At 40.2% G+C, this 15,409-nt stretch overlaps 1 protein-coding gene across 20 annotated transcripts in view; it reads left to right on the top strand.

Moving 5' to 3' along the window:
- The window catches only part of dlg2 (discs, large homolog 2 (Drosophila)), a 256,794-nt gene that overhangs the window by 162,113 nt on the left and 79,272 nt on the right, over nt 1–15,409 (top strand). Inside the window, exon 1 of one of the 20 annotated variants that reach the window (XM_049592552.1) lies at nt 5,798–5,924. The exons of the other annotated variants lie outside the window; for them this stretch is intronic. Coding sequence (XP_049448509.1) covers nt 5,802–5,924 — 123 coding nt within the window. The 5' untranslated portion in view covers nt 5,798–5,801. Of the gene's footprint in view, nt 1–5,797; nt 5,925–15,409 lie in introns of those variants that run through there. 20 annotated transcript variants of the gene reach the window in all.

Raw genomic sequence — 15,409 nt, 5'->3', positions numbered from 1 at the left:
TGAAATGCCTTTCCAACAGCCATTCCTTCCTTTTGAAGAAGACAAAAATGTTACAGTTCAATACCTCAGAAAAGGGCCCTCAGTCAGAAAACAATATAGATCTAAATCCCTGCTATTGAATCTAAAGTTCAAACTGCTGCATGAAACAGGAGATAAGTCTAAAGCAGGCTGGTGTTCATTTTCAGTATCAGTAGAATTGTTGCTTGGTTCATCCTCTGCGCTGTTTTAGTAATAGTTCTTTTCTTTTCCTCTCCCAGGATGAATTATTTCCCCCACACAACTCATTATTCTGTTGCAATTAAAACAGACACCTCACCTGTAGCAGAACAAGTCGGTGCAGCAGTGCTGTGAAATCAAATTGGAAAAGAACTCTTTTCAATTACTGTATCTGCACCATCCGTGCCGCATCTAAATTTACCCATGTGTCAACTCCTCACAGAGAAAGGCTGTTTAATGTCCTCGTTCAGAGATCCTTATTTTTGCTGCAGACTATTACTTTTGTATCCAAGTTTCTACAAATAGTGCACTGCCAGAAAGTTAGTCATTTTAAAGTTTCTCTCAGAAGATGTCTTGAAATAATTTGAACACAACTTTAATTGTCAAGTAGCCTAAAAGAGTGGGTCATAAGTAAGATGTTCATGCAGGCTTGCTGCATGATTTCAAATTTTATCCCTATTATCAGCTGTATCTCTGTGAATTATACTAGTCTGCAGTCCCCCAGAGAGGCTCAGTTCAGAGCTGTTTCACAGCAATTTAGTGCAAATTTATCATGTAATGGTAGTATTTTGGTAACGAAAGGGCAAAGCAATGGCAAAAAAAGAGAATTGAAGGGCTACTTCTAAAATTAGACCACAGGTATCAGGTTATATTATGGTCAGTGAGTGAGCAAAGCAGTACTAGTGAGGTAGGGAATGAGTCACCAGCTGACATGAAGCAAAGGGTGGGTTTTGCCTGACACCATGAGGTTATACACTATTATGTATCCTGTTAAAGATTATATCACAGGTCAAACCAATTGCCACAGTAAATGTTGGCATTATATGTTACTGCAAACCAGTGATGTGTTACATTTGTAGGTTATTATGAAGTGGATTATTGAAACTTTGGATTTCAGCCATGCTGTGGTCAACATGGTTACGTTTAGGCACCAAAAAAACACTTATGGTCAGGAAAAGATCATGTTTTGGCTTAAAATACTCAGATTTGGGGGCACAATCCCTGCTGGAAAAGCACCAAATTATTGGTATAAAAAACAGCTTTTCCTGGCACTAACTTGGAAAAACAGTGACAAACTGCTAAAAAACAACCTGTTTGGTTGTTTGTTGGTCTTAAACAGTGGTCTGCAGCTTGACAGGTGTCTCGCCTTGGTGACATGCCATCCACTTTCCTCCTCCACCTCCTGATGAAAAAGTCAGCTCATATAGTACCTCATTTTTAAAACACAGATATGATACTAATGAAATATACAAATGCAGGGTATTCATGGTTTGCAGAACATACAATACTAACATTTTCTTCTGGCAACCGGGCTGCACAGCTACTGTCTGTGTTTAAAACTGTGTCTAGACCAAAACTGGAGATGAGGTGAAGAATAAATAACTAAAGACTAGCCAAATTATGTCATCATTTCATTTCTGTGGCTCCAAATGATGGGCTTCCTGTAACAAGCTATTATGACTGTAAGATGTTGGATAGATATTTTCTGTGCTGTTCATATTATTTGGATGCTTATTTGTTTTCTAGATGGTCTAACCTTAGGACCAAATGAGCAATTCAAGTGACCAGGTGTATTAATTTGATCTTATTCTGTACTACATTAAAATGTTATTATCAAATATTAATTGTCAGATAAAATTAATATTAACTCCAGACAAATATGAGCACAACAGTCTTTCTCTGTCATTTATTCACAGCGAGTGAGAGCCACTGAGGGCTACCTGGCTCTCAACTTCAAATGGTAGCGTGCTCTCCAAACACCCCAAATTAATCTGTCTCTACAGCTGTCCACAGCCAGGATCATAGCAGCCCCTACAGCTGTTGAATGGCTGTCTGCTGTCAGAGATATCGTAATTACAAACTGAGCCCACGTAAATAAGCCAACAAAGTAGTACATAAATATGACAGGGGAGGGGTTTGTTTAATACTAGTGTTGCAGAGATGTGATTATTTAAAAATATATTTTTTATAGCCCGAAGTTCTTGAAGTTCCCTCAAGCCAGAAGTAAACCTTACAAAAATCACAAGACTTAATGTGTGATGAGCACTTGAAGGCAGCATATGCTGCATCATTAGCTGACTGGAGAAAGAGGAGTGCTACTGTGTCTTAACACTACAGTGTGCTTATTCTTTGAACAGGCAGTGTGGGTAATCTGCTGAGAAAGGCTTTTTGTGTAAACAAACTGCTACTGTACAGCACGGCAGAATCTAATCTAAAAACTTAAACTGCAAAGCTTGTAGCCTGGCTTTAAAGGGACAGTTCACTCCAATATCAGAAATCATGAACCTTTTACTCAAGATAATCCACAGGCCGTGTTGTGACCAGATCTCTTAGAAACTACTTGCTTTCTACCAAATTTTACCCATCAACCATTTCACTGCTCAAATGCAGCATTCATCTAGTGCTAGCTCACCTAGTACCACTAAGCTAGCTGAGAGGAACAGCATTAATGTTCACATCTTGTGCTGTCAACAGCACGAGCCTCTCATCCATGAGCAGATGTACACGTAGGACTCTCAAATTGACGTTGATCTGTTTTCTGACGCAGTCACTTAGAGTTGATTTGCCTTATCTTTAAAAACATCTCTAATCAGACGATACCTGAATATGATCCTTTTTGTGTTGGGGTCTGATCTCGGACTGTCCTGACTCCACACCTGATCAGCAAACTTTCTGTTGCCGCTCTCCTCCTTGATAGTTTGCCCAGTTAGCACAAGCTAACACATCAACAGCACTAACACCCAACACTGAAGCGTTAAGCGGCCCCCACAAACTCACTCCGATACCGAAGCTCAACTCCACTTGTTAAACTTAACTGTTCTGTAACATTAGCCGTATGATGCTAACAGTTAGCCCTGTCATCTTGTGTGTTCCTCCGTCACTATTTAGCAAGGGCACTATGGCTACATCCTGGGTTGAGCACTGCCCAGGACGACTGTGATTGGTTTAGAGAAACAAAAACGAGTGTTTTTTTTCTCCCTGTAGCAGAATGGTAATAAGGTCTTTCCAGACCATTCTCAAGTGCTGACACAGCCCTGTGGAGATAGGTCTGGCCAGGTGAGACTGATCTTGAGTAACGGGTCATGATTTCTGGAAAGAACTTTTGCTTTGCTCTGAATTTTTTAATCTCAGTTTTTTGTTGCTCTGAGCACCACAAGCCCAGTGCCATTACATTGGAGAGAAGGTAGACATCTCTACAGCTGATATCTCTATCACCTGGCAAATTACACCAGAACAATCTAGACTGATGAACAGCACTACAGGTTTGATTTTTATGGGGTGAACTGTTCCTTTAACTGTTGTGGCAGTTTGACAGGAAGCAGCTATGTCTCAGTGCGAATGGTATGGGCCATGTTTAAATAGCGTTCACTGTCAGAATCACCTGAATGACATCTGTTTCCAAGAGCGTCTTCAAACACTCTCACCCACTCATCACCATGAACCACCCTGTTCCTTTCTAGTCTTTGTTAGCATTGTGTCCAGCTGAACAGCGGCTGTTCCCTCGCTTATTTCAAGCTGGATTTTCAGTAAACTGGACTCACAGAAACTGAAAAGAAAGCATCTGTTTTCTCTTGCTCTTGCTTGTCTTTTTTGTATAAATATCAGCCAATCAGACTTTATTAAGAGATTGTCAAATAGGTGATAAACAGCTGAGTACCAAATTGATAAATTGATTTATTTTAATAATTTTATTTTTTATCTGTAAAAAATATCAAACATTGGCTGCTTGCACAAATCCTGCTCATTGGCTTGGTTTTTGTTTGATCATAAAGATCGAACCTTTGGGCTCTGCTTACTGATTTTCAACATTTTTCCTCACACATTTTTTCTCTCCCCCTCTGCCTCTCTCTTCCATTTCCATTCTCATGGATTAACTTGCTCTATTCCAAATCTCTCTCTCTCCCCCGCCTCTCTTTTACTCTCCTGTGGTTGTTACTCTCATGATGTCCCGGTGGCAAAGCAGCCATTTGCTGCGTGGGAACCAGCTCCTTTCGATAATGGATGTGCACTCCAGTAGCTTGATAGCCTAGTGGGTTTTTGAGAGGGCCTGATGTCAAGCATCTGGAGAACCAAGTGACATGGAAACATAGCAGCGTGTGATGGGGTTTTTTGGTTTGACTTTTTCTTATGTATTTTTTTAAGCCTCTCTACATGTCTGCTGCGAGCACAGCACAGTTTTCACCTTCTGCTTTCCCTCTACCTTCTTTATGTGTACCTGCAAGTTATCAATGTCACACCAGGCAAGTCTAATTCTGCAGTCATCCAGCACTGAAGCAGAGAGTGTCACTGCTTCTAGGCAGCCCGGGCCTCGGGTCTAAGTTGTTCTAACATCCACATATCCTGTTGTAGCCTAAACCACCGGAAGACAGGCGGGGAGAAAATGAGGAACACACATGAGAGGCGAGTTTGTGTGGGAGGGAGATAGTTGTGGGCTGCAGGAGAGAGAAGAGGTCACTGACAAATGAGCAAATGAAAGAGACGAAGAACAAAAAATGAGAGAAGGCAGAATAGGAGGAGACAGACAGGTAGATGAAGTCGCTCATCTCTCTCTTTTCTGGCAGAACCTCTTCTCTCTGATTGCTCCAATCACAAAAGAGTGAGACAAAAGGTTAAAGCTCCTCTATTCTGAATATTTTCAATTAGCCCCGAGCCAGTGTTCAGTGTTGTATTTGATTTACCTCCCACTGCAGTGACTACGTTCTTGTTTCCATTTGTTTTTTTGCTCATTATGGCGTGTTTGTGTTTGAACGGGTGGATGTTTGTTTGTGGCCTGCGCTGTTGCTCCACCTCTTTTCCTGACGTGCTCCATTGATCTGTCTCTAATCTAGTTTTGGCTTCCTGACAGAGCTGACTTCCCCCAGGCATTAATTATGCCTCCATGTGATTTATATCAGTGGGCTCCAGCACCCAGCACTCTCCCCTGCCTAATCCAATCGGATCCACGTCTGTGGCCCAGCCACTGCAGCTCTCACCCAATCAGATATATTGAGTATGTGTCGCAAGTGTTTCCCCCTGCTTACACTCCCCCAGAGCGATCTGTCCTCGACAGCTGCACTACATCCATTGTTTAAAAGTCCTGCTATGTAAAGAATGCACCGTGTCACACCGAAACACAGCTGTTAACAGGGCTGATGTGTCCGGCACAGAGCCTCTAATCCACATAAACTCCTTCTCATGGATGAGAAGTTGATTTTGAAAACAGTATAAGCTGGTATCTAGAGGTACAGCTGATCCATGGATTATTTTACTTCTGAAGATGTGGGAAATAAGTGAACTTTTTTTCTTCATTGGGATATCTTTACTAAAACAGGATGACGGGTTGTTTGTAGAAGCTGTCTGACCTGTTTGGTGACATCGGTCAGTCAGGGTACATTTGGATCTACAAAACCAGGCTCAAGATGAGCTTTATGGGGAAGCGACAGTGGGACAGCATTATGAGCAGCTCGTCTCTGGGCTACGCTTTCCACGGAGGGAGTGTTCCAAACCTCCTGTCCCCTCCACGCTGTGAGGGCCTGGGGACCCTCAAGAAAAGGCTGTCCATGGAAATGCTGCGAGGCTGGGCCCCGGACCTGGGGAGCCTGAGCATGGGGCTTAATCTCAATTTGAGCCCAGTGAAATGGCCCTCGCTAGTTACTGTCTGCAGGTGGAAACAGACCCTGTCAGAGAAGCTGAAGAAGAGACACTGTGGCAGTGAGGACGAATCACAGGTTAGACAGCTTGCACATGCCAAAGGTTTGAAGACTGATTGGCACCCTCCTGTGTGGGAAGGTCTTCAATATATATTCTTAGAATGCTCTGGCTTTTATTGCATCTTTCTTTCAAGCCCTTTAGCTAATTAATATGACAGATTGGACTTTACTGAAGTACAAATTTGGGGTAGTTTTACTTTACTTAAGTATTTTAATCTCACGCCACTTGCTGTTTCTACTCCACTATGTCAGATGGATATATTGTACTTTTTACTCCACTACAATTATTTGATAACTATAGTTACTGGTTATTTTACACCTTGAGATTTTTGCACAGAAAACATATGACAATGTACAAGTGCATCTCCAATGATTGGTCGATTGATCAGAAAACTAATTGTTAACTGTTTGGATAATTGTTTAAGTCATTGTTCATGCAAAAACATTTCAAGGTTCTAGCTTTCTAAATATTAGGACCTGCTGCTTTTCCTTTCAATTATTTTTTCAATTATCCTTTCAATTTTTATTTATTCTATTAATTCAAATATTTCTGCATTGAGTGCTTTTGATACTTACACACATTTTAATATAATGATTATATTAATAATCATGATTTTATTTTAGTAGCATTTCCAATTAGGGGCCTTCACTCGTAATAAAGTATGTTCACAGCTTGGTACTTTTACCTATGTAAAGGATCTTAATACTTCCTACACCACTGCTTGTACTGTATACAAAATAATATTTGTAAGATACCAGCACACATGTTTAACTTCTTCAATCTCTATTTAAGTGTGTCTGAATCCCACTGAGATTAAGACTCCTCTTCAAGGGCACCTCGGCCCAGAAAGCAGCATCGTGATAAACAGAAGATGCAGACAAACAAAAGTACAAAATAAAGTCACATAAAAAGAGCAAAAGGCAACAGTGTAGTCTCATAGGGCAAAGTTATTGTAATCTGAACTAAACAAAGAGAGCTCCTTAATGACTTTGCCACAAGATCCTTCACTGTAAGTTTAAACACACTGAGAGACCAGCTACATATGCAACAATAATGAAACTGTCCACCGCTCCATATGCTTCCATTTCTTATGTGCAGTGTAATTAGAAATGTAGCTATCCATCCAACAGGTTCACTGAATTTATGGAATTCATTAGATGGAAGATATTTCCTATTAGACTTGGCTTGTATCGGTTAATGGAGTAGCTGGCTTTTGATCTGTCTCATCAACAACCATTGGGCTGTTTTAAGTTTCCACTGAGTTTATTTTCACTGCTCTCTGGGTTGAGACATTAATAGCACAATGATCTTTTTAATTTAAGCTCCACTACATGTTCAGTATCTTCCACCTTACTCTAGAGGTTGGGGTTAAAACTATGGCTCTTTGAGGTTCATAGATTAGTGCAGAGGGAGTATAAGGAAATACGTTTCAAATTAATATATTTTTTTTTTTACTTGATAACTGGCTGTGCAGTGTCCCCCTGTGTGAAGTTAGTCCATTGGTTGCTCTGGTGGGTGAAACCATTTTGAAATGTTTGGGTGTGAGGAAGCAGCACAGCCTCTGGCTATTAATGGGACATTTAGAATCGTGGTCTTTTTTTCATGGTGATTGTTTTTCATGGCAGTGCTCCTGAAAGCTGCTATTCATCAAGGTGACCTGATATTGTTCTGAATCTAACTTAGAATTATTAATTTGTGGAGGACTCATTTTTAACATCTAAATATCGTAAATATAATATTAGAGACTTTTAACATGTCAGTCCAAGGCTATCTTCACATCGCAGGGCTTGATGCGCAGTGCAGTTTTTTTCCCCCAGATCTGATCTTCCTTCCAAAACTGTTCACATTCATGTTTGAAGTGACCCATATCTGACATCAGTGTCAATGCTTCTCTGCCCTAAAACACCTCACACGCAACCAGTAATGTCACATACATGTGAATTTGAACAACAGTGAAAATCGTCATATTTATGAAACAGGTATTTGAGGAAAACTCAATGACAAAGTGGTGCAAGCTTCTTCTCCCGAATTATCATCAAAGTAGGAAGTTCCAGTGATGTCATTCTGCAGTAATAATAAGCCATGTGCTTCTGTTTGGAAAAGGTTGTATGCATATTTTTGGAGATATGGCCTACGGGCTGATGTACAAATGGGCCTTTGGTCCACTATCTCTCTTAGCAGCCATTGCCGGTATTTCTGTGGAAAGAGAGGTGTTGATGCGGCCAGTGCAGGAGTCAGGAGTGGTGGGGCCGCGATCTGGGAACAGTTCTTCCAAACCTTTGCATGTCCAGGGCTACACACAGGCAATCTCTACTGGCGCCTCATGGCAACGCTATCACTGCAAGTAGGCCAGCTGTCCCCATCAGAAAGCGACTGGCAGTCGGACTCTATTGACTGGTGATGGAGCAGCCTACTGCAGCAGCAAAATGGCTGCGGCAACCTTCTGTTATTTCTACGGAGTGCTATGACACAGTATGGTGCATGATCTGCTCCTACACAGTGAAGTATGACGTGAAAAAGCCATGGATGCTTTGGAAAACATTCATGAATTACAATATTTCAGTACCCTATTACCCTTCACTAAGGTGCGCATTACATTCGGGCAAACTAAGTACTAAATGACTCCATATATTAATCCTAAATCAAATTTCTCCACATATGACTGAGATGTTGCTGTCCCTGGCCAAGGTTTGTGATGAATGATTAATTACATTAACAAAGCAGATGGCCATATCCATCTTCTATATTGACTGACAACCTTCAAAGAGATGATTAATAGGGTAATAATAATGACGATGATACATTTTATTCAGAGAGCACTTTTAAAGACATACTCAGAGACACTTCACATGATAAATGAAATAAAAGAAATAACCTAGAAAACTCCAAACACAATACAGACACAAAGTAGCACAGGCTATGAAATCAAACATGAAAACAGTTTTTCAAAGGTGAATGTTATGTAATTTCTTGAACATAGATTGGTGCAGAGGAATGAGGCGGCTGTGGAATAGGCGCTGTCACCCTCGGTCCAGTGTTAGGTCCTGGATGGTGTAGAGTTAGAGGAACAGGGGCGACAGGAAGAAGTGTGGCAGTGGAGAAGGTGGGTGAGGTAGGAGGTGGTTTGGTTATGGAGGGCTTTGAGAGGGAAGAGAAGTTTGAATTGAATCCATTGTGCGACAGGGAGCCAGTGGAGTTGTTTTAAGAGAGGGATGATGTGGTCACAGGAGGGGGAGTAAATGAGCAGATGAGCAGCGATCTGGATGTACCGGATGACTTTGGATGATGTACCATAAAGAATGCTATTTCACTAGTCAAGTGTGGATGTGGTGAAGGCATGGATCAAAGTTTCTGAATTACTTCCGCCAAGGAGGTTACATTTTCGGTTCGGTTTGTTTGGCAGTTTGTCTGCAGGGTTACAGAAAAACTACTGGCCTGATTTTCATGATACTGGAAGGGTTGAAGGGGTGTAGCATGGGACAAGGAAGAACCCATTAAATGTTGGAGCTTATCCTAATCATGAGGCAGATACACAAATTATTTTTTTCTTTTGTTGACATTGGGTGACAGGACATTTGGCCATAATGGAATAAATAAATAACACATCATGTTATTTCAGTCTAAGCATTTGATATTTGTGCAAAGGTGTACGTGATAATAAAGTATGTTCAGTTTAGAAGTACATAATAAACACACAGCTGAGATGGTGAGGCTTTGGCTTGGCACAGCCATATTTTGACATAATTCAAATGGTTTTAGAAAGATATCCAGATGTATATGGTGATGTGCTTGCAGATTTGCATATAATAGAAAACTGGACTTTTGGCTTAAGTGGATGTCTGCACTGTCTGAGGTGGAGGGCAGCCCATTTTTTGTGTGGACCACTGCTGAAGCCCTCAGGCATTCTCAGGTTTTCCCCGTTGCGATCGGTCCCACAGGAAGGCATGATCTTGCTCTCTCTGCAGACAGCAGGGTGATAACATCGTCATTCACCCCCACTTGGCTAGGGTGATGGAAATGTGGTGACAGCATTTAGAGTTGGTTGAATTTAGAGCGCATTCTCTCAGAGATGGTTGGATGTCAGCCTTCAGCACGTCTCCTGTGGCTCAGCAGAGTTCCGTATAAGCATAAGCAAAGAGTCAAAAGAGAAGAGTCCAATGACAGTGCAAAATGAGCAAGAGCAAAGAGGAGAAGCCACTCATACTTGGGCTTCTTTTTGCTTTATAGTCTTCTTGCAAGAGGGTGTGGTGTCTGGTGTCAGTGACATGAAACTAAACACCTCCCATCACTGCATCTCTCCTGACTTTTTTCTTTTGTAAAACTTTCTTTCTAAAACTAATATAAAGTTCATCGCACGTGTCTAATTGTCCCATATTTGAAAGCTGGCTTCCTCAGTCAAACACCAGTCCTCTGATAATAGGACTGAGTTGAACCCAATAGACACAAATGAATGGCAATACAATACACCATCTGATACTATGGCAATACATACACATGTGTACATACATACTATGTGTGTGTGTCTCTGTATGTGTAGACTTATGTGCACACCAAATTAACAAGTTAAGTAAAATCAGTACATGTTGTTCCTCGAATTAGAGGACGATGTGCCCCCCTGTGGAAAGAGAAGAGGAGGAAGACAGCAACCCACCTGTTGGCTTGGTGTCGGTGGTTCCTTCATCAAAATCAGCATGTTAACCCAAAAAGTCCCATATTTCCTGCATTATTTACTAAACATCACATGTCAATTAGTGTACATTGAATTTTGCATTGTAAACTCAGTCACTTTGTTTTTTATATGAGTCCTTGATGACAGCCAGATATCGTGCTGACTGGGATACTGGCCCTTAAAAGGTTGGTGTGTTATTTGGTTGTTTGGTCGTTGAATCCTTGCAGGCTAATTCCTTGACCCAGGTCCCATGTGTGCAGGACAATTAGGAAAGGTTCATTCAGTTCTCAGTGAGAGATGTACAACTGGAGTCACCACATTCGCCAAAGTTGTGGGTGTCCTGGAAAGAAAAGTGGAGTTGTTAATGGGGAGGCAGAAGTTGTGTGTGGTTTTGGTAAGGACTTTCGGTTTGTCAGTTTGTCACAGTTTGGTTTGATAAAGTTGGCCTGCATCCATGTTTTAATTTCAGTAAGGATGAAGTAAGTTGCAATGGTTTTAGTGGACATGTACAGCAGTACATGATATGTAAGCAGTGACAGTGGAGACCATGATGAAGGATGATGTCACCATCCATTGTGGTACTGATATGTTGTCAGCCTTTCACTTATTTACCATTTAAAAGGTGCACTGAATATTAACATCCTGTGTATTAATTACTGTCACTCTCCTGCTGGGACCCAAATGACACTTATGAGCGCAAGCTTCTCTGGCAGCTGCATCTGTGTTCACTGTGGTGAGAACAGTGAGATGGCCTGAGGCAGTTCAACGGTGAAACATGTTTTCTGATATGAGTCTATACTTCAGAACACTAGTTGTGAAATGAAACAATGACAACAAGGTTAAAGTGCTCATTTTCAGTTTTAACAGATCAGCCAATTTTAATGTTAACACCCTCAAACACTCTTAAAGCTATAAGTCGGCTCTTTAACCAGTTCTTAGATTATTTTTTATTTTCAGATCCAGTGAACACAGCTCAGAGCCAAAACAGTACCAAATGTCACAAATAATTCCACACTGCTCTGTATCATTGTCAGATGTATTGTGATAAAACTACTCTGGTGTTTCATAGTACTACAACAGCTTTATCTCAGTAAGTGGACATTTTATATAAGCTGGGTTGTCTTGAAGTATAATATGTGGATGTTGCAAAATTTCCTGCAACTCAACAGGGATAAAACTGAGGTTCTGATCAATGGTACAAAAAAAAGCATTTACAAAAGCTGGACAATGAACATGAAGGAAAGAACCTAGGTGTTATCTCCGACCATGACCTGTGCTTTGCACCTCCAGTGAGAAACATCACCAAAAATGCATTTTTCCATCTTAGAGATACTGACTATGTGCAACCTCTTTTATCTAAAAAAGACACAAAAAACTTTGTTCGTGCTTTCATCTCTAACAGACTTGACCACTGTAATGCCTTGTTCTCAGGCCTCTCAAAGAAATCTGAAAACAAACTTCAGATGATCTAAAATGCAGCAGCACATCTATTCACCAAGTCACTCTGCCTTAGAATTCACGTTAAAATTTTGCTTTTAGTTTTTAAATCTCTTAATGGATTGGCTCCTGACTATTTATTTGATATGTTGGTCAGATACATTCCCTGTAGATCCCCAAGATCCCCTACTTCAGCTCCACTAAATGTCCCCCAGAGTGCGGTAATGCTGCATGCTGTGCCATTGGTCCTCATCTCTGGAATAACCTTCCAGAAGATGTCAGACTCTGACTGGGTTGACAGCTTCAAACAAAGTCTTAAAGCCTGTCGTTTTAGACTTGCATATATGAAGCTTTTATTTACTGAATTAGTATCAAACTTTTTTTTTTTTTTGTATTATTTTTCTGTGAGAGTGTGACTGTGTATTTAAATCTTACTTACTCTATCCTATACTGTGTTTTATCTGTATTTTCTCATTTTATTATATAAAGCACTTGGAGTTGCACTTTCTGTATGAACTGTGCTGTACGAACCAACCAGCTGAAACTTCTCCTGTTTGGAATTGGAGTGTTTGTTGGGAGTTTTTTACCAGGAGCAGAATTATCTGCAGAGGTCTCTTTCTCTCCAAAACAAATGGACCTGGTAATTAAAACAGGCAAAAGCACAGAATAAAGCAGTTTCATGCTAAAAAGTACTTTTCTTATGCACTTGTTGTACAGTTAATGTTTAGTTTGTCCGTTCTGGGCTACTTTAGACACATACACTGGACATTTTAGGGTGGCGTAATGTCCTTTTGGAAACCCATTCATACCTTTGGCAGTACCTTTATGGCTCAGTGGTTGATGCTTTCTGAAACTAATATCACTTGTGTGAGTAAACAGATTGCCTTGGCTCTTCATTGTTTTGTTTGTGTGGTAATTTACAAGCTCAGCCCAGACAAATGTGAGTGCTGAAATATTAATGTTGGCCAACTTCACTGATTGCATTCTTAAAACAGAACTAGGGTGCAAATAGCTGCTGTTAGCTCTACTCTTCTTGATACATAACCTTTATTATTGTACAAATGATTTCTGTAACCATCCAAGGAGATTTGGTCAAGTAGAATTTCATGAATGCTCAAATATGTGAATATGGAATCATTTAAGGTATTCTGTCTTGTTTCCTTGTTTCCTATTCAAAAGACATTTAATGTGTTTCAACGTTAATTTAGGTTTGCTTCTACTGTACTGACTTAAGCCAAGATACCATCAGTGGCTACAGTTATGTAACAGTCGCACTCTTCCACAGTTATCTTTGCTGCAAGACGTTTATTGTGAAGCAGCTCAGTTTGCGTAACACAAAAACATTTTTTTTTAAAATGTCGCTAATCTAGATGAATTCTCAGTTATTTAATGTCAGTAGTTTTATTACATATTATATACTAAATGTATTGTGACAGACTTCACAGCAGCAGTATTTATGAGGCTATCAAGCAAAGTTATCTTCTTGTTCTTGTTCTTCTTGTAGCTTTAATTGGTTAACTGTACTGCTGGTAATTCTGATTCAACAGATTTTTTTTCCTGTTAGCAAACTGTAGGTGTAGAAGGCTGGATGATTTAAGACTCAATTTCAGGACACATACCAGGGCTAAACTGTGCTACAGCAATAAAGTTTGAAAAACTGATGACACGTGGGAAAAAGAAATAGAAGCTACAACAGAAATGCAGAGCCGTCTAGAAGTGACTGTGTGCATCAAAGCTATCACCAGTACTGCTCGTATTCACCACTGCTGAATCAGTTAAATGGGAGTTAAAGTGTTAAATGTCAGAAAATGACAGTTTTGTGGCATTTGTGAGCTGCCAGATCAAAGGTTTTCACTTTTTTGCCTTTGGGATCTCCTGTTCCAAATTTTGATTTCTGAGACACACTGTGCTGTGTGTCTGTGTGTCTGTGTGTGCGCGCAAGTAAATAGATATGTGTATAAGATGATGCAGCATGACTCAGCTGATGTGTGCAATCATGTTACTACTACTGGACTACATCTCGCAGTTTTGCACAGCCAACATAAAGGCCCTCATTCATCAAACATTTGTGATATATTAAAAATGGTTCTGCAATTTTCATACAAAATATTTGAAATAAATATACACTACATATACTGTATACAAAGTTATTTATACTTAAACACAGGTTTATGTTCTTACACTCATATGTACTTATATGAATTCTTTTATATTTCCTCTGCTACCCCTCATTGGAAAGACATTACTGCATGACTCGCTTGTGAAAAGAGCTGCAGATTGTCCTCAAGGATCCTTGTTAAATGCTGCTAGGTATTCAGGCCTGCAGCTTGAAGCTGAACTGTAGGTGCCCCCATGTGGCAAGTTAGATGCATTGCATAATATGCAGTACATATCACTGTACTAAGATACTTTTTAGACAAGGTTCAGTGCACCTTTAGTCCATAGGTTCTTTGTCTGATATAGAGCTTTCAATAGCAATTAATGCATATCATTGCATTTAGATGTTTCAGTCAGTGGAGACAAATATATCATAAGATATATATGATTTTAAACATATCAAATATATTAAATATAACTATTGAGAGATTGTTTGGATGACTGCATCAGTGTCTTTAAATCATTTTAGACCTGGTGTTCTATGTGTATGTCAGGTAGAAAGGTCCTCATACATCCATAAAAGCATTGTGTGTGGCACTACTGCATGCACTCGCAATGTTGAGTTACAAAGCAAATCATATCTCTCCACATTTTGATTGAAAACGTCCCCTAAAAAATAATTTGCAGGTAGTGGGGCTCCTAACTGATTAATCATGCCTTTGCAAATCTCCTATAATCTTACTCCATGAATGAAAAACAAGCCACATGTCGACGGCTCAGGAGGGGAAAATGGCCCATTAAAGCAATTCAAGAGACTTCCTCTTCAATGCAGAAAAGATTGTGTTCCTTAGCGACAGAGGCCTGAGTGGCTGAAAGCTGTTCAGTCAAGTGGCACCGACACACTAAATGACTTGTCAGAGTTTGATTGGCTCATCCCAAGTTTGTGTCAAGGGTCAAATGGTATCTGAGCGGAGTGACAATGTAACACTCACAGACACCAAACACACATCACACACACACACACACACACACACACACATCACTGGACTATGTAGCAACAGAAAGGAAATCAAGTTATTTTATGTAAAAATAATAGTAATAATATTAATGCAATGTGAACATATTTCATTTATATCTGTGATGGCTTTGACAGCAGCACTGAGGTTAATATTTACAGGGTTGCTTGTAGACTTTTCTGCCAATGTGACAGCAGCAAAATAAGACGATGCTCTCAGAAGGAGTCTGCCCCTCAGATATGAGTAACGAGGCTTTGTTTAATGCTGATAGAGTTAGAATTAC

Source organism: Epinephelus fuscoguttatus, linkage group LG12 (genome assembly GCF_011397635.1).
Source record: "Epinephelus fuscoguttatus linkage group LG12, E.fuscoguttatus.final_Chr_v1".
Lineage (NCBI taxonomy): Eukaryota > Metazoa > Chordata > Actinopteri > Perciformes > Serranidae > Epinephelus > Epinephelus fuscoguttatus.
This window is presented reverse-complemented; position numbering and strand designations above follow the sequence as displayed.